The 24,431-nt window shown below is 47.0% G+C and overlaps 1 protein-coding gene across 4 annotated transcripts in view; it reads left to right on the top strand.

Annotated features, from left to right (window-relative positions):
* The window catches only part of PMFBP1 (polyamine modulated factor 1 binding protein 1), an 82,987-nt gene that overhangs the window by 3,912 nt on the left and 54,644 nt on the right, over positions 1-24,431 (top strand). For all 4 annotated transcript variants that reach the window (XM_088671987.1, XM_088671986.1, XM_035118016.3 and 1 more), the window contains one exon: positions 8,901-9,035. In XM_088671987.1, the coding sequence (XP_088528113.1) occupies positions 8,901-9,035 (135 nt within the window). The remainder of the gene's footprint in view (positions 1-8,900; positions 9,036-24,431) is intronic.

The following is a 24,431-nucleotide window of genomic DNA, read 5'->3' as shown; positions in this document are numbered from 1 at the left end:
AATGACATTTTGATCAATGCTGTTATAAGAATTACTGTCTTGACACAGGAAAGCTTTCCTGTTGCAAGTTTAAAAATATGCATTTAAAAGCTTTTTATTGAATACCTTTGCAGCATCCCTGAGAAATCAGCCGTTTTGGTGTGAGGTTGCTCTGAAGTGCTCCTTGGTGTAGCCGGGGTGCAAAGCTGCTCTTTGTGATTGGAAAGAAGAAGGGCTGTTGGGCTCAATTATTGCAGAGGCAGAGGGGGAAACTCCTTAGGCACATACCCTACAAAATAAAAATTTGCTACTTAAAAGAAAAAAGAAAAAGCACCTACTTATTTTTATTTATTTACTTTTGGGCAGTTACTCCACCAGCCCTCTTTTCACCTTTGGTCCTGGAAACTGATTAGGTCAGTTAGAGTGCATTTGCTAAGGTGCATGGACTCAAGCACCTCTCCATCACATCCTCCTGCTGTTTAATTGTAGATGTCACATGTAGTTTGATCCTTGTTTGTCTTTGCAGGTAAAAGCTTTACCTGTTGAAGGGGTCTTGATTCCTGTTAGCCTCTCAAATGTGTTTGTCAAACCCCTTTGCAACTGAGTCATTGCAATAACTATCCTAGCTGTGCTGTGTCAATCCAAGGATTTTGTATAGATGCCTGTTGAGACCCCAGCTCATAGTGTATGTGAAGGAACGTACTCCAGAGGGGGGGAGGGGGGGGAGAGAGAGCGAGAGAGAGCGAGAGAGAGCGCCTGTGGCAATTGACCTGCCTGCAGTGTATAACTGATCCGGCCTAACAAGCAACCTGTTGAGTGACCGAACGGTGGGGACTTGTGTCATGGCAGGGACAGCCTGGATCCAGCTGAGTAACAGCCGCAGGAACCTAGAACTTGGTGAACACAACACAAGCCCTGAGAAATCTGGGCTTCTGCTCTGAACTGGCATTGGTTCATTCATCTGAAGCTTCTGAGTTCTGGAGTGAGCTAGCGCACAGAATGTCTTTTATCATCCCTTTGTTTCCTGTTGATCCCCTGCCCCCAGCCAGATGCCAGCAGCTCCTTTTTTCATTATGTTGTCCTCTATGCAGGTGCACTTAGGAGTGCTGTGTTGGTTTGAGGGCCTCATCCTTTGGAATGCTTTGCAGCTGTTGTGTTTAGGCCTTACAGGGGGAAAACCGCATCACATTAAGAACAGAGGCCGGCCTTTTTTTTTAAAGGGAAATTCCCTTATGCTGGAGGGAGTGGAACTCTAAGCCTGTCCTTGCCACCTAACCACCTGGCCTTGCAAAGCCTCCTTTTTTTGTCTGGTCTTATTGTTTAGTTTGTCTGTTAGGGGTTTAACCATGACAGAGCCTTTTCAGTGGTGGTTCCCCATTTGTGAAATGCCCTGTCAGCGGTGTTTGTATTTACAACCAAATTTTAAAAGCGCAGTGACAAGCCCCACTTGCCAAGAAACAATTAGGAGTGGACTTTAAGTTTCCCAATAGTTCCACACCTCATGTCATAAGTGGATAAGTATGACTTGGGGCGGAAAAGGCCTAGGAGGCAAAACGAGAACTGCTGCGCCTAATGAGTGCCCCACCACCGGGAGGGCCAGAGATTCCCCACAGTTGGTCTTTCTTTGTGGGAATTGTTGCAAGTAAAAAGTGTGTGCACAAAGATGCTGCTACTGAGGCAGCTTTGATTATTTCCTTCAAAGCTCCACAGAAGTCAATTTTTTTTCTTAGCTAGTTTTGGGATCTCTGTTAGGAAAGTGCTGAAAGATTTCCTCTTTCACCACCCCACCTTTCTCTAAACTGGCTGCTCCTGCCTTGGCAAGTGTTTCTCTGTGTGAATACGTGGTTGGGAAAAGAGATTCCTTGGGAGGGTTTGCTATTGCTGTTTTACTGTTGCTGTTATGGAGAACATAAAGACATTCTGGCAGCTTTGTGTGAACATTTCTTTCTTTTCTTTTTTAAATTTGAAAATTTATAGAGGATTTTGTTAAATAGCCTGTTGATGATAGTCCACACATTGTAGGATTCTTATCTGTGGTGTCAATGTACTGCCCCCCCCCCATTTCTAATCCTAAGGATATAATACTACTTCCAACTAATACTTCTAATTCTGCAAAGTTAGTCTATACAGCGGTACCTCAGTTTAAGAACAGCCCTGTTTACGAACTATTCGGTTTACAAGTAGTTTCCCAGTTTGCAAACTTTACCTTAGTCTAAGAACGGAATCCGAACAATGGAAGGGCACCGGTGACAAGAGGCCTCATTAGGGAAAGTGCGCCTCGGTTTAAGAACGGCTTCAGTTTAAGAATGGACTTCCGGAACGGATTAAGTTCATAAACCGAGGTGCCACTGTATAGATAAACTTTTGTTCTGTCAATTTATTTTCAAACTTGTTTTGCAGGCTTTGGACACAGTACTAAAACATGACCAGAGAGGGCAGTAGACAAGGAAAATAGAGATCCAGAATGCTTAGCACAGCCCCCTTCCTCCTGTGGTCACGCATGCACGTGCAGCTGCTGACCGCCCATTGGCTGGGGCCTGAAACACTTTGTGATTGGCTGCTACTGGCCTTTGCTAGTACAGTAGTACCTCGGGTTACGAACACGATCCGTTCCGGATCGCGGTTCGTAACCCGAAAAGGTCGCAAACCGAGCGTCATTTCTGCGCATGCGCAAAGCCGCTTCTGTGCATGCGCGGGACGCGTGCGCGCCGAAAACACTTCCGGGTTTGCGGAGTTCGTAACCCGAACTGTTCGCAACCCGAGCGGGTCGTAAACCGAGGTACGACTGTACAAGGAGGAGGGAGGGAGGAGGCGTCGCCACGGTGAGGGAGAGGAAGGAAATGGCGACGCAGGGGGGGGAAATGGCTCTCGCTGGAAAAAAAAATTAAATGCAGAATGGCCATGCCGATCCCCAGACCTTTTGCGGGCCGGTTTGGGAGGCCAATTGGGCCGCATCCGGCCCACTGGCCGTAGTCTGGAGACCCCTGGTGTATACCCTGCCTTTCTATCAAACATTTACTATAACCACACGAAAACAAACAATAAAAAACCCAATAATACATCCCCAACAAGATGGAGGTACTGTTTGTGAGTGGTTTGCCTGGCCAAGGAAGTGATGTTCAGCCTGTTCTGGCCTGATCTATGTGCCTGCTAAATATCAGGAGTGCAGTTAGAACTTGCATATCCAGCTTTGACTCAGGAAGCACAGCTATTCTCAGTAGCTCTGAGTGGCACTTTTCACCATCTTTGGTTTGTGGCCTCCTACAGCCCTTTTGCACCATTCCCTCCTGGCTACAGTCATCCAGGCTCTGGAAATCTCAAAACAGTACAGTATTAGTGTAATGTGTTATTGTTGAGGCTGCCTTTGGAAACAATTTGGAAACTGTGGCTGCTTCAGAATACAACTGCTGACCTGGGCTGGGTGACAACTCCCCCCTCCCCCCTCTCTCTCTTTCTACCCCCCCCCCCAATACATACGTTAAGACAGTCCCACTAGCTCTCAGTTAATTACTGAGCTCAATTCAAGGTGCAGGGCCTTTTTTCTTAAATCCAGAAGGGTTCTTCTTATGCTCCTGTGGCTTTGAAATTTCTGAAGAGCTCCATTGTTTGGCCACTGATGGGCATTCCAGGCTGATTTGATCTTTCCGTAGAAGATTACTTGGATTAATGAGATCAGTCAGGCTCAGAGACTCAGCTGCAGTTGGACTGACGATCAAGCTGGAGGTGTGTTAGCCAGGCATAGAGCTCTGTACTGCCAGCACATTACTTCCGTTGCCAAGAAGTTGTTGTCTCTTTTACACACGCAGAGTGAAACCTCTGGTTTCTGAAAAGGAAGGCTAGAATAGCATTAGTGTGTTGTCCCACATTCTGCTTGCACAACTGCCCATAGCTCCAAAGGCTGTCAGCAAGATCTCTGTGCCCTAGTTAGAGAAACTGCAATAAGCCGTACTCTTCTGACGCTCTTGGCAAGTGGCTGTCACAGTCCCTCATAGTTCTAACAAGCTGCAGATGTTTGGTGGGCAATGCTGCTTTTGGTTCTTCAGAGAGGAGGTCTTGGGAGTTCTGGCTCTGGATGTTGCTACTCTTTAATGCTGATGGTTCTGGTGTCTCCCTCTGACCCTCTTCTTTTTTGGCCCTCTTTCTCAGCAGCACATCAGCCTCTGTTCCCTCTCCCTCCCTACTCCCTTGCTCACAACACACAGACTCTTCCTCTCATGTCCTTTTCTCCTCCTCACTGAATTCATCTTTGGCTTCCTTGGTGAAATCTGTGCTGTTCTCCTGTTTATAGATTAATCTGTCTCTGTATTTAGAATTTTGCAGCAGCTCATCCAGTGGCTGGGCTAACAGGATCCAGCATACTACTTAGTTTTATCTCTCTTCCATGTGGTGCCAATATCTTGGTTCACAAGTACTGTATATTCCTGCCTATAAGTCTACTTTTTAACCCAGGAAAATCTTCTCAAAAGTCGGGGGTCGTCTTATACACCGGGTCGTATTTCTTATATGGCAAGTATATCCCAAACTCTATATTTTAACTGGAAAAGTTGGGGGTCATCTTATACGCCCAGTCATCTTATACGCCGGAATATACAAGTATATTTCAGAAGCTGGTGGTCTGTGGACTCTAGCTCAGCCCCCAGTATGCAAAACACTGAAACTATCTGCATCCCTTTCAGTCTGGTTTTGGTCACTGATGGGTGCTGGGGAGAGGGGGCCCTGCAGATTTTCCAGTTCAGCTTCCTTCTGGGTTGGCTGCCACAGATCCCTCCCTAATGCACTCCCCCTCTCATTTGTGGGTTTATTTATTTGTTTCATTTTTAGAAGGTATGGGCTGCCCTTCAGTATAATATTTCCAGGATATTTTTCAAATAAAAAGAAAAAAATACATAAACACCAAAACCATGAAATCAAAGGGCATCTGATAAAAGCAATGTAAAAAAGCCACAATGATTTGTTAAAAGATCTACAGAAGATCTCCATCTGGTGCCAAAATGACATTGAAGTTGGTGTAGAGTGAGCTGCCTTATAGGACGGTGGTGTCACTACCAAGGAGTCCCTCCCTCTTTGCCCTGTCCTCATCATCCTCTGCATGGAGCCCTTTCTGCCCCGCCCCCTCTTTCTCTTCTGGAGAAAGTGGAGCAATTGGAGTGTCTTTATGTAGAATCATGGCTGTACCATTTTAGTTTGTGGGGTGGAGTGCAGGGGTGGATGCTCAGATCTGCAGAGTACAAAGTCTTTTGCCCCACCCTTTGTTGACCGCCCAGTAGCCTGGCTTGGACTTGTCTGTGCTGATGACAGTCTAAGCTGGGTTTCACATTTGCACTGTAATTAGTTAATTATTTTTAATATTTATATCCCAGCTTCAGGTTTCTTAAATGGTTCCCCCTCTTATAACAACTTTGTGCTGCAGGTTAGGCAGTGGATGAGCCAGGATTTGACTTTGGGTCTGTCCAGTCCAAGTCTACTATGTCACATCATAAATTATAGAGTTGGAAGCATCCCTGTTGTTTATGACATACATATGAGTACTAATGCCTGGGAATTCCTAGGGATTCCCCTTCAGTTTCTTGGAGTTCTGGGTTCCATATCCAGCTTGTTCATGGCTGTCATTTGCATGCCAGAAGGATCTCTCCCTCCCTCAATTCTTTTGGGGAAGCAAGCAGCACAAGTCCAAGAAGAACAGTCCTCTCCATTCCCTCTGGTGTGCTTACTGCCATTCTGGCGCTCCTGTTCCCAGACAGTTTCCTTTAACAGTCTGCCCTGGTAACTCTGCAGCTCTGGATTCTGTATGGGAGACGGGGAGGCCTTTCTCTTCCCACCCTCCCACATCCAAAGCATCTGGGGACGCTTTGCATCTCTTTCCAGAGATTTTTACATGATTATTGTCATAGGGAACCTGAAGCCATGGAAGTTAGCTCCAAAGTTTGCAATACTCAAGGGACTCTTGTGAGTCTTAGTCCTCTGAGCCTGAGGTTTTCCTCCCCACCCCCTAAACACACCTCCTTTTAACATCCCTGGGGGCATATGTGGAGTTTCTGCTGAAGCCAAGAGTAGCTTTGCTTTGCATGGGTAATTAACTGGATCATGTAACAGACAAAAAATGTTTTTCCTGTACTGCGGTAATAATAAATCTGTTGCTACTTCTGGCCTGCTGTGTTTTGACCATAGTTGGAGATGTCTAATGACCGAGTGATTTTTCTCCCACAAAGTTCAAATAACAACAAAGGACCTGCTTCATTCCAATAGGACTGGCAGGCAAGAATAAGGAACTGCTAATGCCTCCATAGGATACAAGTGAGGAGCTGCATCTTCCTCTCAGAGTTTGGAACTGTTGAAAGATGTGGCAAAGTTCAGGATTCTTCAGTCATGCCTAACCTGTGGCAGAGGCTTTGCATAGATTTCCCCATAGGCCAGATTCTCCCCAATGCCAGCTCATGGTGCTCAGGTGCTTTAGCACTCCCTTGGAGATTAAAAAACACACATGTAATAATGTGTTTCTGTCATGGGCAGTCAGTAGCACTGATTGAAGGTTTGGATAAAAAGGTGGCAATGTTGGAGCCTTTTTAGTTTGGAAAAAAAGCTTGAGTTAAGGGAATATATGAAGGAGGTATATTGGAAAGTGAAAAAGATGGATTTTACTTTCAGCAAAGGCTATTCAGTGAAGCTGAATGTTGGGAAATTCAGGACAGACAAAATAAACTACTTTTTCACATAGCACATAGTTAAATGATGGAATCCCTTGATACAGGATGTAGTGATGATGATTGCCACCAACTTGAATTAGACAACCTCCTGGAGGACTTATCCAGTACAGTACTTATCCTACTAGCCATGATGGCTGTGTATTAGTTACCTTCAGTGCCAGAGGCAGTATGCTGGGAATCACGAGTGGGCAGAGGTCCTCTTTTGGAGTTCCCATTGGGCCATCTGGTTGGGCCCTGTGAGAACAGGATGCCAGACCAGATGGGCCTTTGCCCTGATCCAGCAGGGCTACTCTTATGGGAACATACATTGATGCTGAATGTGTGGGGTGTCAATTATGTATTTATATTTATCAGTAGGAGACATGAAGGAGTACCCTTGGGGAGGTGGGCAACTGTCAAGGGGGCTCTACAAAATGGAGTCACATCTTCTTCCTGCCGTTTCTGCCTGTGATGAGACAAGTAGCTATGGCTGTTAACACCACAAATATTTGGCTGGCAGGAAAGGTGAAGGCAGTGAGGGAGAGTTGTGGCTAGACAAGAAATGAACATGTGGAGGCTGCCTAATTAGGGTTGCCAGACTCAATAGTGGAAGGACTTCTGTGCCTTTAATTGCCCTGCTCTCTTTTGAGCCTGGAAACCTTAAAGAGAAACCAGCAGACCCTTTGCTTGGAAATTAAACAAAGGGTCTGCTGGTTTCTCTTTAAGGTTTCCAGACTCAAAAGAGAGCAGGGCAATTAAAGGCACAGAAGTCCTGTCCACTATTGAGTCTGGCAAACCCTAGCTGCCTTCCATTGTACTTTAGCCTGCCTTCCAAATCACAAGTTTGCTTATGCACCTGAACTGGTATAGCATCAACTGCATCAGTATTCCTCACTTTTTTGAAGGTATAACTTTCCTTGCTCACGCACTATAGCTTTACTCAAGTGACCTTCTACACATATCCTATCTGTACATTAGCACGGCTTAGGAATGTGTTTGTCACTTCTGTCTAAAAATACCCAGATGGTAGGATTCACGATCCATGAAGGCTAATTGAAACAATTTCTCTTCAGGTTTTGGCAGGTGATGCATGCATCTTAAGCATTAATATCTATAAACTGAATAGTTAATGAATCTAGGCTCTAATAATGAATTAGAAACACTGAAATTATCAGGATGTGGAGGCGGATTTTCAGTCACGTTTGCTTATTAAAAGCTTGCTACTTAATAAGCTAATCACTTTATTTGACCCCAAAGGAGTAGCTTGGTTGATTAGGAACAGGTTTCCATGTGCCAAAACTTTACTAGTGAAGACTTCTGGGTGAATTCTTTCATCTTTGGTAGCTGCCTTTGTCACTGGGAAGCACAGTTTTGCTGCCCTTCTTTTCCTGCTCCCAGCAGCTAGAAGGGAGAGGTGGCTGCCTATCTTGGCAAATGGTGGCACAAGTGAACTTGCAAACCCACCAGGTGAGCTGTCCCTGACTTTGTCTCATGGCAACATGGATTTGGTCCCTTCTGCTGTTCTCCAGCAGGGAGTTCACCAGGGCAACTGCCTCTTTCAAGGGCTAAGAGGCACATCCTGGGAATGGAGACATGAGTTAGGGACATTTGTAGCTTGGTGCTAGGTCATTTCTGGCCTTTCTGTGGCCCAGAAGCTCAATGTTGTGATTAAGTCCCTGTACTGACAAAGACTATGGCTCTGTGAGGTGACACCCCTGATGGTTTAAGATGAGAGGTTCTGGAAAGAGCAGCCAGAGCCCTCTCTCCATTTATTGCCTCTTCCTCCCGCCTACCTGCTGCCATTCCCACATACCCTTCTCTCAGAAAAGAAAGACACACTTGAGTTGAAAGAGATGTTCTGGCTGCAAAGTTCTGCATAGGTTGCCTGAAGACAGTGGCTTCCTTAGGTTACTGATTCTGGTATGTAAAAGGCCAGATCCAACTGTTTCCTGCAAAAAGTAGCTCCAGCTGCTTCCTGCAAACAAGACCTGGATAGGAAGGCCCTTTTCTGAAGTTTGGTTTCTCCCCCGCCCTTCCAGGTGGACTAGGAACATACTCAACTCCACGTTCTGGGTCCTCATGGCGGGGTCTGTCATTGTTGCCAGCTGGTTTCTGAGCCAAACCACTTTCTCAGAAAATGCCCTCTGGGGTAGGCCCAGTCTGCTGTCCTTGCTTCCTAATTCTCAACACTGAGTAGGGTGTCTGAGGCTCTACCTTTTCTCTCTTCTCCATATGCAGATGGAGGTGAGGCTTCTGCAGGCCTACATCATAGATCTGAGTGACCAGAACACCATCTTGATTCAGACAGTGGAGGAGCTGGAGAACCAAATGCTTGACCTCATGAAACTGGCTGCAGCTGAGGACAAATTTCAGGTATGTGTAGGGGCTGGGTGAGGGGTCACAGTCCTGGGTTCCAGGGCACGAATTTCCTTGCTGATAGCTGTGGGATGCCCAACTCCATTCACTCTGAGAGAGACACTTCTGTATTAACTGAAGTTGCAGCACCGTGTTAACCACAGAAAAAACCTTTGTGTCATAGGCCTTCTGAGTTAACTTCCTGTTTCTTTTAGCACCCCTGGTGGCCTTTTCTCTTCTCTCCATCACTGTAGGCCTTTCAGCTCCCATCTTTATTAGCCCTCCCTTCAAATTGTTGATCTTCTAGCAGAAATATGTAAGGGTTTGTCAAATCATCCAATATACCAGAGGCTATTAGAGGGTAGCCAAAATAAATCTAATTTATTTATTTTAAATATATATTATGGAGGATGCCAGAAATTACAGGCTCCTTAGCTCATTGTATAAGTTGGTGGAAAGCACAATTAAAACTTGAATAATTAAGCATATAAAACAGCCCCTCCCTCAACGTGGTACCCCCCCAGATCTTTTTGAACAACTGCTTGCATCATCCCTGACCACTAAACATGCTAGATGGGGCTGATGTGAGTTGTAGTCAGAAACATCCGGAGGGCACCAATTTAAGGAAGCCTGGAACAGAAAATACAAGCCTTTCGGAGGAAGAGTTATGGGGGATTTTGCCAAGGGGAATCTTGCCTTGCCAACCTTTCTGGAGTTCTTTGAGAGGGTTGGTACACAGAGAGATCCCAGTAAACTTTTTATGTTTGGACCTCCAAGTGGCTTTTGGCAGACTCCATCCCCAAAGGCTTCAGTCCTGGAATAAGAGAATAGGCCTTGCTTTGCTATCAGTAACTGCTTAGAGAGCAGGAAGGAGTCAGTATACCAGTAGGAATAAATGGACAGTTTCTTCAATAAAGGCAAGGAGGGAGTGGGGTCACCTGAGGACCTGGTTTGGAACCAGGCTATATGTCACTGATTCACAAATGAACTGGAGGCTGGAGTGAGTGGTGAGATGACCAGTTTGGCAGATGACTCCAAACTGCTTCAGGATAGTAAAGACTTGCACAAATTACAAACAACTCCAAAGAGAGTGCCTGCCAGCTAAGCAGAGGTGCCATTTAGTGTAAGTCAACCTGAATTTCTGTGTATTGAGGGGAAATAATCCTTAATGTTCATATAAGACCCTGATAGGGTCTTAAAGTGGGGTTTTAAACTGCCTTTCTAAGGAAATATTGGGACTGGAATGATGTAAAGTTCAGTGCAAAATCCAGTTCTGTATGTAGCTGGGGTGGGTGGTAAAGGCAAATTCCAAGCTGGGGCCTGGAAAGGAGGTGTCCAAGGAGCTAAATTGCTTTATGTTCATCTCTGGCACTGTTGCAGTTGTGCACCTTTCTGGTTGTCCCTTCTCAAAAGAATGCAGTAGAGCAGGAAAAGGGCAACCTGAGTGATCAGGAGGTTACAGCACCTTCTGTATGAGGTGCAATTAAAGCCTTTAATGGTTTTTAGATTAGAAAAGAAAGAGCTTAATAGAAGTTCATTGAATTATGCATCATGTGCAGAACATGGAACAGAGAGGAGTTTTTCTCCCTTTCTTATTAGAACTTGGGGCCCACCAATGAAAGGATTAGCAGATGATGGTATGTCTTTACACAATGCAATTCACTTGTGGAATTCCTGAGACGGGATGCTGTGGTAAACACTGGTTTTTCCTGGCTTGGAAAGTGGATTCAGCAAAGTCTTGGAGTTGAATTCTCTGGATGCTGTTCAACTAAAGTTTTCTCAGTATTGACCTGTTGAAATTAATGGATCAAATTTACCATAGTCGTGTTCCTTAATTTCAGTGCGTCTACTCTGAGTAAAGCTTAGATGAATACTACCCTCTCTACAGCTCTTGGTCATTGCAGCTCCATGTTCAGAGGCAACATACCTCCAAGTACTCATTGCTAGAGAGCAGAAGGAGGAGGACCCCCTCTGTTTGTGGGTTGCTGGAAGTGCCTGCGGGATGGTAGGCTTGGGATGGCTTGCCTTATTCTCACATCCAGCAAGCTGTGCTTCTCTATCAACTCTGCTTTGTCTCTTCATTGCACATGCCCTTTACCCCTCTTGTCCCATGAGTTAGTGTGCTTTTCCCCTTTCATTTTCCTTGCCTTTCCTATCAACCAATCCACTGCAGAAATCATTTTCTGTCCCACTAGCATTCTGGGACTGCCCTCAAACCTACAGTAACTTCTCTGGTTTTCCTTTTGCCTCTCTTTTCACAGGTTCTTCTGAATCTCTCTACATTTTTTCCCTGTTTCAATGGGTCTTTCTGAACCCCCTTCTCTTGTTCTACAGGTCTTTTGGCAAGCCTCCTCCCTCATTTCTCTTTCTTCCAGTAGCTGTCAACTCATGGGGGGAGGCATAGAAATTAGCAGGTTAACCTTTTCACATCATGAAGATGAGTCCCTTGCACATCAAATTACAGCTCTGATGACCAATGGAAAAGCTGGAAACCCTGCTCTTTCCCCACCAGACAGGACTTTCTCTCCTTAGAGCTCTCAATTTCCACCCTCCCCCCCCTTTTTTCTCTCTCTGTCCTCCACTCCACCTTACCCCTCCTCCTCTTCTTCTTTTCTGAGTTTGGCAACAAAGGCAGCTTCCCCTTTCCCAGCAATTAACCTGGTGCAGGAATCTCTGCCCCAGTTGAATAGAACCACTGGGCTTTTCTCTGCTACATGCCCTTAGGCAGAAAGAAGGGCAGCCTCTAGATGGGCCTGTGTGTGTGCTGGCCCCACAGATTGGACTGCGAATGAGAGGACCCATGGGCCAGTCTTCTCGTCTCCCCTCTTGGAGAATCTTGTCACTTACTGCAGCAAGTGGCTGTTGCCTGATTCATAAGGTTGGGAGAAATGCCTATCCAGGTTGCAGGGTGTTTATGCTCTTGTCAAAGCTTTGGAGTGCTAGACCATAACAGATGGCAAACAGAAAACTGAGCTAAGAAGAAAATGTGGGAAAGAAAACGCAAATTTGTTGATTGCATATATGACAGAGATATTGTTAATTGCGAGCGCAAGCACACACATACACACAGAGCCTTGTGTCCTTTAAAAACATAATAGCTGGACAATTTGATAACTGCTTATTGGAGGAGGACCAAAGCCACAACTGCAACTATTTGTTATGTATAGGAGTTCTGAATGAACACTTCAGCCCCCTCCTGACGGTCCTTTATTCTATGCATTCCTGGTTATTTGTGCTGCTGAAATATCTTTGTGCCTGCAAAAGTTTTGGGGTGGGCATATAGCTTCTTTTCCAGTCAGTGCATGTCCCGTGGCTTCCTGGTGAAATCCTGCTTTTGTTGCACTATAACACAGGGGTGTATCCAGATGGCAGTAATGCAGCAACCTTGAGGAAGTGTTGCAGAACAACCAAAGTAGAATGATGTGTGGTCAGCCCAATATAAATCCACCACTGATAGGCTATTACAGTATTGTGTCAATGACATGTTGCAGAATACAGCTACAGTTGCCCCATTCTCTTTCCATGGCTCTGGGGAAAGGAGTGTGGGACGAGGCCTTTTAGCTTCCTTGGGTGTCTGCTGTCTCCTTCCTATCTCACACTGCTGCAAGGGTAAGGGCAACTCCAGACAGGATTGAAAAGTGCCTTGTTTGTTGTTGTTGTTGGTGGTGGTGGTGGTGATGTGTGTGTGTGAGAATGGTGTAGGATCGTCAATAGTGGTGCATGGCCATACACTCAAAGAACCTCAGTGTTAACAGGTACTCTCAAATTAGTCATCTAGCAGAAAACGAACAGCATTTTAAGCCTCCCTGTGCTCAGGAAGATTCTGTTTTCTCTAAGACGAGGGCAATCTTGTACTTGTTTTCCACTTTAAATAGTTCATTGTTTCCTAACCAAACTGGGGGGTCCATCAAAAGCTGGAAAGTGGGCAAAGGGCAGTTCTTGCTGCTCTGCCTACTGAGGCCCCTTCAGTCAGTTCTGGCTTTCTCCTCAAATGAGTGGTTCTGTTGGCGAGTCAAAAGTTCCCCAGCATCTTGACTTGCACTGCAGGGGTTATGAGCTGCTCTTGTCCAGGAGCCTGTTTGGCCTGGCCTGCAGACAACCATTTGCCCAGTCTCTCCCAGGTAGGCAGCACTGGGTGAGATCTTCTCTCTTCCCTTCTGTGCTTCACTTTTCCTGCTGGCGCAATCCAGGATGTGGGGAGAGGCTGCACGGAGCTCCCTGGATTCCCAGAGCTACAGAGACACCTGCTGGGCAGTGCTGGGAGTGGCAGCAGGTGGCTGGAGCTGTATGGGCTTGCCTGGCTCTTGCTTGGGCCTCCATTGGCTGGGCTTGTTTCTTTTGCTAAATGCCCACTTGGACCTATGACGGTGAGGGCAACGGCTTCTCAATGACAGCTAGCAAGAGAGCCTTCCTAACTCTGATTTGCAAGGTGTTGGCAGCAAACCCTGCTTTGTTCTGTCACAGATGTCTGCTGGGATGGGTGGATCTTCAACCCAGTCTGGCCAGGCAAGTCCTGTGGCCAGCTCTCCTGTCCCAACCCTGCTCTGCCCTGTCAGCCCTGCCCTGAGGAAGCCTCTTTCCTCGTATGTGCTCTCTGTAGCTCTTTGGGTTTCAACTGCAGGACCAAGGGCTTTGGGTGAAACTCATTGGGAGGAGGCAGGTTTCAGCTCCTCAGTATGACTTGTGGTTCCTTGAAGCAGTAAGAGAAGTGTGGGAGAAGGGATTGGTTCAGCCCTTTTGGGTTTTTTTATTTTCCCACCACTGTGCTAAGGAAGAATAATAAGCAGAAAATTCCTCTCTGCCTGATTATCAAAGTAGCAGAATAGCTGCCCCCTTGCAACCCCAGGGTGTGGTTTGCCTGGGTAGGCTTCTCTCTTTGGGGGGGGGGGGGCAGTGGGTCTGCACCAATTTGCTTGTGTGGACTGAAGCAATTGCCTGAAATGGCAAAGGGGAGGCATGAAAGGCACCCCAGTGGTTTCTCTAGCTGAGGAACTGGTGTCTGGATTGGTATGGGGGTGGGGTGCCTGTATGAGGTGGCAGAAACACAATTTGGGTTAGAAATTGGATTCCTCTGATAAGGAATTCAGAAGCAGCTGCCGCCGCTGCCTCATTCACTCAGCAGCCGAATAATCATATGCGCTTTAATAATCTTTATTTTACAGGAGTATGTTGCCAGGGCAACGGAATGTAAGCAGCAGAACGGCCCCTTGCCGCTCTCAAAGGCAAATCTGCAGAAAGAGATTCTCTTGCTGCCTCTTCCCCCCCCCAAAGCCCCCTCTCTTTCAGTGTAATGATGGCTCTTATTTTTCATGCGCTGATTTCATAATCGCCTAGAAGGGTCCCTTTCCCCATTTCCTTTATTTATGTCTGAGGACAGGCCCGGGCAGATGCCTAGAAGCATCCCAGCTGTGTAGGGAGGGGGGGGCAGCAAGCAAGCTATTGGGCTGGGGAAGGGGGAATTAATCAGACAGCCTTTTGCTATGCCTTTCCTCCCCGGTGCTGTTTGCCTTCCACTCAGCCCAACCAGGTGATTGTCGGGGTCAGGGAGAAGTCAGGAACTGATTGCATTAATTGGAAATTATTGGCTAGGTGCATATTTGGTGTGTTGGGTTGGGAGGGGTCTTTAGAACAGGGCAAATTGAATCACAGTCAGGAGAATAATGAGGCCCCCAGGCCGCAAGCTCTGCAAAGGGCGCCCTCCTTCCAGAGTGTTTCCTATAATGGATTCTGCTCTCTTGCTGGAAAGGTGACGTCTTCCCCGGCTGCCCCCCCCCCCCCAAAAAAGACGTAGGCATCTTGATTAGGTGATCTGGGAAATTGGCTGGTTTGGAAACATTTAAAATGTTGGGTTCCTGGAGCTGTAGATCCCCCATTTAGACAGCCGTTGCTGCGGCTGCTCATCAGTCTCCTGCCTGCCCCTCCAGGTGCCAAGGGCCAGGCTTTGGATTCAGAGCCAGTGAAAAAGAGTCAGGCCCTGCGGAGGAGGATGAAGTTTCTGCCCATGTGCAGCTGGTGGGCTGGAGCAGAGGTCACTCTGTTTCCCCTGCGCTGGAATCATGGAGTCCAAAGGGATCTTGGAGGTCATGATGTGGTTCAACCCCCTCCTCCATGTAGGACGAAGCCAACAAGCTATCCCTGAAGGATGGCCATTCAGCCTCTGCTTGAACCGCCCCCAAAGAAGGTGAAGAGTGCATTCCCTCCCACAGCAGAGGTGCTTCTTCCACTATCAAGCAGCTCTTTCCCTTAGGAAGCTTCTTCTGATCTTTAGCCAAAATTAGCTTCCTTTCCATTTCCACTCATGAGTCCCTGTTCTGTCTTCTGAAGCAACAGAGAACAAGAGTCGACTGCACCTTCAGATGTTTGAAATACCTGTTGTCACCTGCCTCATTCACCTTCTCTTTTCCACGCTAAGTATGCCCAGCAGTTCTTTCAACTGTTTATCGTGGAGCTTTGTTTCCAGATCGCTCACTATCCTTGCCACCCTTCTCTTGACACACTCGAGTTTGTTCATGCTCTCCTTAAAATATAGTGCCCAGAACTGTACACATTACTATAGATGCAGGTCTGAGCAGCACAGAATTCAGCAGAGCTATGACATCCCATGATCTAGATCCCATACTTTCCCCTCTATTGGCCACTTAATAATATTTCTGTCCATTGTAACAATTGTAATGCACTGTGCTAGATGCTGTGTGGGTTTTTAATTGTATTTTTGTTGCTTTCCCCCATTTTATTATATTACAATTTGCATTCAATAAAATTCAATTTGTAATGCAATGGAATACAATATAAGAAGTGGAAGTAGGAATGTAAATTCATTTTAAAATTAATATAAATACTTAATGCACACATGCTGTGGACCCCAGTTTGGGAACTCCTGACCTAGATGTGATGCTTTTATTAATGCAGCCTAGGACTATGTTTGCTATTTTTTAAGTAGCTGTGTTGGGCTGCTTGCTCATTTTTGGCTTGTGAACAGCCTCTGTACCCAGATCCTTTTTGCAGATCCTGCTGCCAAGCCAAGGCTCCCCCATCGTGTTCATGTTCCTTTGATTCTTTTGTTCTTAAGTGCAGGACTTCACATTTATCTCTATTGAATTTTCTCTTGTTGGTTTCAGCCCAGTGTTCTCGCCTGTCAAGATCACTTTGGATCTGGCATCTGTCTTTTGTGCTGATGTCTCCCTCCCAGCTTTGTGTCACCTGCAAATTTGGTTACCGTCCTCTCTACGTTTCCATCCCAAGTCATTTGTAAAAAGGTTGAACAGCTCGGGGCTTTGGAAAGAGCCCTCTGGCACACCACATAAGACCTCCAGTTTGAGGCAGAGCCATTCATGAGCCCTTGTTGGATATGGTTGCTCAGCCAGCTAACAGAAGAGAGGCAGGACAGAACAAGTGGGGTGGGGTGAGGAGAGCTCATGTTCGGCTGATTGTGACCCATTCTAGGGTAGAACTGCTCTCCCCAAGGTCTGTGGGCTAGGGCCTCCTGCTCTTTGGGCTTTTCTGGGAATCCCTGCTTGGAAGCCTTCTAAGCCCTCCTGGGTATCCTCCACTACTCTCCGCACATAGTGCTTGCAGCCCATCTGTTTTGCTTAAATGCTGTGGGGAAGAGTATTAGCACATTTTCCATGCCAGATGTGCACCCGAGCCTATCCCCTCTTTCCCAGGATAGCTGCGTAACTAAACTGAGGCAGGGAGAAGGTGGGAGGCATGATTTGTGCTTTGCTCTAAGCCTCCTATTCTGTCTCCTGGCTTCTGCCGTTCTCATTGTTCCTCTCCAGTCAAATGGTAGATAGCAGAAAAGCACATTACTTGTGAAAAACAATGAACTGTAACATTCAAAAAGCGGGACATGGTGTGTGCTGCGAACTACGTTTGCCATGACTTGGAATTTTATAGCTTGCTGAACTGTACTCTAAAATTCTGTGTGCTCCTGAAAAGCTACAAAATATAAACTGAATCACAGTTTAAAACAAATATGATTTTTCACAATTGCCACAGAGCAAGAACTGTTGATTATTGGAGTACTATTAAGCTCTTTGCTTGAAGTCTCAGATCTCCCATCCAATAATTGGCAGCACCTTCTCTGGCCTGAATAGGGTGACTCAGCTGTGCTCAACTTGATCCCTCCCCCAAACCCAGCAAGTGTTCCGTGTTTGCTCACTCTGCGGTGGAATGCAAATCCAAAGGTTGTTTATATCCGCCACTCCTAGAGCATTTGTGGGGAGGTTCCTGGTTAGCCATTGTGAGGTCACCTCGCTTGCAACAGCCCGTCCAGTACTGATGAGATATTTATTCCTGCCTATGTAGCAATGGCTGCTCTTTTTTCCATTTTGGATTAGAGGCCTGGCCAAGATCAGGTGTGAACGTGCAGACTGAGCTTAAAGCCTTGTCTTCCTCACAGGGCCATGTACGTTGGAGCATGGCTGTTCATGGCAGAGCGAATGAATGGCTTGGTTGGGAGAGGGGCATCTTTCACCCCCTCACCCCCTTGAAGAGCCAGTTGTGCTCGGAGCAGCCTGGACTTTGGAGGGTGGCTGTTCCATTTCCTTCCTCCTCTTCCACTTGGGAGCTGTCTTTGTCTCTGGAGCATGGACCAAGCAACTTAATAAATGAATTCATCAAGCTCAGCTCTTCTTCAAAAAGGCTTGGTGGCTCTTCATGCCTGTCATGCTATTTCCAGCAGGCCCTCACAAGTCAGGGAGTCCTGCCAGCAACATCCTCAGGCAGGCAGAGCCCTGGGATCCAGCAAGAGGAAAGCCGAGCCCGAGTGGCATTTAATCACAGTCAACTAATTGTAAACCATGGTTTCTTACACACATTTCCAGTAGTGAAAGATTGAATGGTTCACAACTGTTGCCGAGTTTGATTACCAGGATCAATAAGCCACGGGATGTTTCGGAATCTGGAGCTGCAGGAAACTATGAGGTTGTGCAAGCTCAGCAAGAATTGTTGGGCATCTCTTCCAGGCCTGGCCTGCCATACTGAGGCAAGGCCTACTGCATGGGGCAGTTCCTCTTGTCTCCAGCAGCAGCCTGTAGGCTAGTGTGTGGGCCAGGTTGCGGGGGGGGGGGGGAGGCGCAAAATGAGTGGCTGGCAGGAAATGCGGCTTTTGCCAGGGAAAGTGCTGAGCTTGGTGCACTATTGCCTGAAAGTCATGAGCCAGGTGTGCTCCTGGTGTGGTGCAGCGGAGTCTGTGGCCCTTTGAGGTGCCCTACCACCACCCTGCCTTTTCTGGGGCAATGGGGTGCAAGAAAGTGGCTGTAGCCTCACCTCCCTTTTGCTGTTGTGTGCATGGGCCAAGAGTGATGCTCATCATGTCTAGACTTGGCAAGGCCTCTCTCCCCTCCACTTACTTTGTAACTGTTCAGGCTTTGTGTAAAGCGGCATGTTCTGTTGTGGGTCAGAAAGTCCAAAAAGAGAGAGGAGAGAACGCCAATGAGATTTGGAAGGGAGGCAAAAGCAAGGATAACCAAGAGTCTGGAGCACAAAGTTTGAGGCCTGGCCCAGACCCTCCCGTGAACTTTCTGCCAATTCTGTTGGTCTTTTCTCTAAAACTGCTCTTTCTGGTGGGAGGAGCGTCACACCACTTCTTTTATTCTAACTGCTCTTTCTTCATAGTCACCTGGTAGGAGGGATGTCACACAGTGCTGCTCCCACCTCACCACTTCTTTTATGTAGTAGGCATTGCCGCCAACACCTGCGTCTGCCGCCTCCACTGTATGTGTTTTCTTCTCTCCCTGCACCCTGCTTGTGGGCACCACTGTGCCTTTCTCTTTCCTGCTATGCTGGGTACAGAACTGGAGCTTCAGAAATGGAGGTCGCCCCCACCCCTCCTACCACACAGTCCACCAGCACAGGCCCCTCTGCTTAATGCCTGTTGAATTCTGTGCTGTGTGCCAATGGGAGCCTCTACTCTGTGACAGGGTCACCAGGGGGAAGCGGAACTGCCCCTGAGCCCTCTGCATAGAGCTGGATCCAAATCAGAATACTGAAAAGCCTGGATGGTGTTTTTTAAAATAATAATAATAATCCTTCCTTTTTAACAGCTTCAGAGCAAATCTCCCAAAGCAATTCCAGCCAAACTTCTAACATTTCAGACACATAAAATTTTTAGGGCTTGTGGTAGTGGAATTTGAATATTATTTATGGGTTTTCATTTTAAAGAGAAGAAAAATACAAAACTTTTTCCTTCCCCCTTTCTCTCTCTGCCCCCCCCTTCATTCTTCATCTCCACAGAGGAGTTTAATTTTAAATGATAAATGTCGAAATTAGAGACCATCGAGAAAATCCAATTTAGTGAGGAGTTTTAAAAATCCCATAATAAACGCCGAGTGAAATGTATGATTTAATGCGGGGCACCAATGGCTGCTATTATGTGCTATTAGCAAAGCGGGGCTGAGAGGGAGTCTTTATCACTGGCTGATGCTGGCTGGCCCGGCCTTTCCTCCTGCTATTGATTTGTAGCCGCTTGTCATAATGACATCGGGAAGCAATGAATGGAAGATGGGCTTTTGATAGGGTTGAGGGGGGCATTGGGGGGAGAGCAAAAATTCAGCAAGTTTTCTATCTCTTCTGCCTGATTAGATTTTTTCCCCTGTTCTTTTAAGAGCTTTCACATTCCAATAAAAATGCTAAACCAGCTCTGAAGCAGAATTGTTAGGGAGTAAATAGCTCATCGCTTTTAAAGGGGGAAGAGCAACATCTCGACAGCTCTGCTGACCTCACAGCATTTGAATCTGAAGAATGCTTCTCAGTCTTGTGAAATGGAGGTGGCTGCTGGAGGCATCTTCGCCAGGGACTTGTAGGCAGATCTCATAAACATGGTGGAGAGGGAGGGGCATTCTCCCCCCCCCAATAAGATAACCCAGCCAATTGCCCACAAAACGGACAAGGGCCCTCCTTTAAAAAGGCTGGGCACTTCCAAGGCATTGCAGCATGGGGAAATCTCATGTTCATGTCTGCTGGGGAGAATATTGAACCCTGGGTTGAGAAAGGCAAGAAGATTCTTGCAGCTGTAGCTTCACTTGTGTCTTGAGGAATAAAGTGGCCCTGCCTCTGCCAGGAGGTGCCTCAAGTCTAGCTGTGGAGGGGGAGGGGCCACTGTGGGCTGGCTGTTGATCTACAACTGAACCATGTCCCGCATCATGCAGCCACATTGAGGTCCCATTGTGGATGGATTTGAGATACTTTTGTGAACAGAAAGCCGAGACCCAGTGCTTTCCTGCAGCCTTGAGATAGCCTTGCAAGGAAGAACCAATTAAATGGTGGGCGCTTTACGACAGATGAATGGGAAGCTTACTCAGCATACAGTTAAACTATGGAATTCAATTCTTCAGTATGCCTTAAGGGCATACTGGTAAATTAGATACATGCCTTGAGGGTAAGGCTTTTGTGGCTACTTGTCATGGTGGCTGCTTGCCACTTCCAGGGAGGCAGCCTGCCTCTGAACACCAGTTGCTGGGGAGGCCAAGTGGGGAAGGTACTCTTGGGCTTGTAAGTTTCCCAGAGGCATTTGATTAGGCACTGCAGGGAGCAGAATGCCAGACTAGACTGATCTAGTGTCTTTGGCCTGATCCAGCTTCAGGGCTGCTCTTAGATGCCCTTGCAAGCTTCTTACGTCATTGCCTAGCCAGGACATTGCTCTAAAGGGCATTACTGCTACATTTCCAGTTCCTTGAAGCCTGCTTCTTTGCCTGGTCCCAGGGCCGTCTTAAGCGCCCCTGGCGCCGTGGAGCGACGGATCCCTCCGGCGCCCTGCCCCCCGCCCCATTTCCCAGCGTGGTGGATGGGCGGGCGCAGCGCGGCTGCCACAAGCACTGCTGTGCGGCGCCGCAGCGGGCGGGCAGGCACAGCACGGTTGGCGGACCGGCCAGCCAGCGGGCGGGCGCAGCTCGCAGCGCCCTCCTGGCGGGCCGGCGCCGTGGTGCCCTGCGCCACCGGGGGTCTACCTAGAGCCGGCCCTGCCTGGTCCCCTGGAGGTGGCTCTTCTTGCTGAGACCCAGGCCAGTCACTATTTGACATGTCTGTCATAAAGCAATTGGATTGCTGTCCTCCTCCCATAAGGAGCAGGTGAAGGTCCACATTTTGCCACCTTGCCTACAAGGATATCATGGGGGAACATTGTCAGGTGCTTTGCTGAAATCAAGTTATGCTTTGTCCACAGTGATCCCATGGTCTGCCTGTCTAGTAATTCCATCAGAAATGGAGATAAGGTTGGGGTTGCATGGCTATTACTCTATAAAACTCAAATTGGCTTCTGTTAAGAAATGATTTTCTAGATACTCCCAGGCTTACTGTTATAGCCAGACTGTGGTTTCCTTTCTGCAGGTCATTCATTATTAGACTAAAATACTTGTATTCTTTTGCTCCTGTTTGGCATTCTGTCTCTGTCTCTGTCTGTCTGTCTGTCTGTCTCTCTCTCTCTCTCTCTGTGTGTGTGTGTGTGTTTGTGAGAGAGAGAGAGAGAGAGAGAGAGAGAGAGAGAGAGAGAGAGAGAGAGAGAGAGAGAGAGAGAGATGCAAACAAGATGGGGACATGGGAGCTCCCATTTGGAGAGGAAGTCTTTTGGGCTGTGCAGCAGGCCCAACACTCAACAGCCTGGACTCTTCTCTAGCCCTTTTCGGCTCCATTAGCAACAGTCAAGGGAGGCTTCCTGCAGTAACCCAGATAGGCTCCTGCAACTCGGGGGCCTCTGCTGCTGCTGGCGCAGTGCTCCTCTCACACGCTTGTGTTCTCCATTCTTGATCAATCACTGACAGCCTCATTGTTTTATAATGCCCCTCTCAGCACGCTGTTTTCAACCCATCACCCTGCTTGCTTTATAGTCTATAAATATTTAATTCTTTAATAAACTGCTTATGTGTAACACCAAATGACAGGTGTGTGTCATTCCTCTCTTCCATGGTGCATCTGTTTGCAAAACAGTGTTCTGCTCTCTCTCGGCAAGAGCCACAATGCCTCTTAGCCATCTGCAACTTTGCTCTTGGAGTCTGGAGTCTGTTGCCTTCAGAAGGTGGTGCTGGGCTCACTTCTGAGCATGCTTCTACTTAGGGAGGGTTGTGTGGAGGGGCATTTGCTCTTGCCCCAGATTGGCCTCTATACAGCTTCTGTCAGCAGCTTCTGCAGCTGCTGCTGGGCTTTCTGTAAATCCCCCACCTCCCTGTTCTTTCTATACTGTAAGATATGCATGGAGGGGGCCCTATCCAAGGCCTTTGTTACAACCATTTCCATGGTGTTGCTGTTGCTGCTAAGTGTACTAACATCTAGACAGCCAGGTTTGGGGGCCCTGGCCTCACTTGTAGCACCTAAGGACTAACAATTTTATTAAGGTGCAAGCTCTTTTGGACTATACTCAGTTGCAAGGCTATGTACATGTGGTTTGTGGGGGCAGGATTGTAAATAGTGAGGTCAGAGTGAACTGAGATGCAGAAAAGTACAGAGATGCTGAAGCATCTTTAGCCAGTACTGTACTGGCAGCTCCAGGGTCAGCAATCTAAATCAGAGGTTGGCAACCTCCGGCCCACAGAGGCCATTTATCCAGCCCAAGAGCCACCCAGTCACCGAGCTGCCTGCTCGGCAAGTCCCCTGTGTGCTGCGCTAAACCGGCATAGCGCGGCGCGGAGACTCGCCGAGTGGTGCTGGAAATTGCCTCTGTGCATGCCCAGACGCCGAAAATCGCTTCTGCGCAGGTGCAATTTTTGGCTTCTGGGCATGCGCAGAGGCAATTTCCGGCGCCCTGAACATGTGCAGCGCTGCTCCAGAAATCACTGCTGTGCCTATCCGGCCGATGGATGATCGTCCGTGAGAATGATCCGGCCCATGGCCGGAAAACGTTGCTGATGCCTGATCTAAATCTTTGGCTGAGAAACAATCAGAATGGGCAGCAGAGACTCCAGTTTGGGAAAAACAAACTGCCCCCCACCCCCACCACAATTAATTCTGTTTACCTTTATTGCTGTCTTTTGACACTGCCATCTGTTCTAGAGCTTTTTGTTATATACACACTTTATCCATAAAACATCTTCCTAACCTAAACTTGCTGTTTGACCCTGCCTTATTTTAAAGGGTTTCTTTTTTTAGTGTCTATAGGCACCTCAAAAGCCTTTGGTGTGTTTACATAAGTTTTTTTCTATGAAGAGAGGGTACTCATACCTGATGTATTGGGTGATATGTAGGGAAATCTGGAGGGTCCCTGAAGCCTGCTTTTAACCTGAGACCTCCGCTGAGTGGGGAGGGAAGATTGCAGACAAAGCCCTACTGTCCATGAAAGAAGCTACACAGTGGATGCTGAAGCCAGGCCTGGGGCCAGTTTTTCCAGTTACTTAAGACACACCTTTTCATCCCAGCCTTCAGATCTTTTTGATGAGGCTTTCAAGGCTGCTTTTTACTGACCAGTCTATTATTAATATAATAATAACATACTGATGCTGATATTTAGAGCTGATGAGCTGGTTGAACAGTACTGTTTTGATTACCGGTAGCTGTTGCAGGTGAAGTATTTTGTACTATGACTTGTAAACTGCTTTGTGATTTTTAAGAAGAGGGGTATATATGTGAAATAAATGGAAACTTTCCTCCTCATTGGCAATGCTTTTCTGGAAGCATGAAGAGATGCTTCTGCAAGGGTCATGGTGTGTGGCTATAAAACATATTGTTGTTATTACTATTACATTTATTTATAACCCACCTTTTTCCCAATATAAAAAGCTAAAAACATGTAAAAGATAATTGTTAAAATTAAATAAACTCTAGTAGGGGTTAACATAATATAAAACAAATCTATTAAAATACAGATAAGAAAAACAGCACAGCACTATTAAAATCCACCCTTTCTTTTCTTTTCTTTAAAAAAAAGCAGTTTCCAAAGGCCTGTCTGAATGCAACAGTCTTCACCTGCCAGCAGAAGGACAAGAAAAGAGAGCCAGTCTAGTTTCTCTAGGAAGGGATTTCCAAAGTCTGGGAGCAGCCACCAAGAAGGCCCTTTCCAACATCCCCATGAAGCATGCCTGTGAGGGTGATGGGACTGAGAAAAGAGCTTTCCCCAAAACTCCCAGAGCCTGGTCAGGTTCATAAGAGAGAATACAGTCCTTCGGATAGCCCCTGGACATAAGCCATGGAGGGCTTTAGCGGTCATAACCAGCAATTTGAATTGTGCCCAGAAACAGATAGATAGCCAGTGGAGCTGTTGTAAAGTAGTAATAATGGACTTTTATGCTCCCTATAATCAACTTTGGTCAACCATCCAGCTGCAGCTCTTAGGGCCAGTTGAAGTTTCTAAGCACTTTTCAAAGGGGGCTCCATGTAGAGCATGTTACAGTAATCCAAACTGAAGATGGTGCCACCTCTCATCCCATCTGAATTAGGAAGCTGTAGAACTGAAAAGGGCAACCAGGAAATATGTGGGAGTGGTCAGAG

Source organism: Zootoca vivipara, chromosome 6 (genome assembly GCF_965207765.1).
Source record: "Zootoca vivipara chromosome 6, rZooViv2.hap1.1, whole genome shotgun sequence".
Taxonomy (NCBI): domain Eukaryota; kingdom Metazoa; phylum Chordata; class Lepidosauria; order Squamata; family Lacertidae; genus Zootoca; species Zootoca vivipara.
Note: the sequence above shows the minus strand (reverse complement) of the source record. Positions and strands in the feature narration are given on the sequence as shown.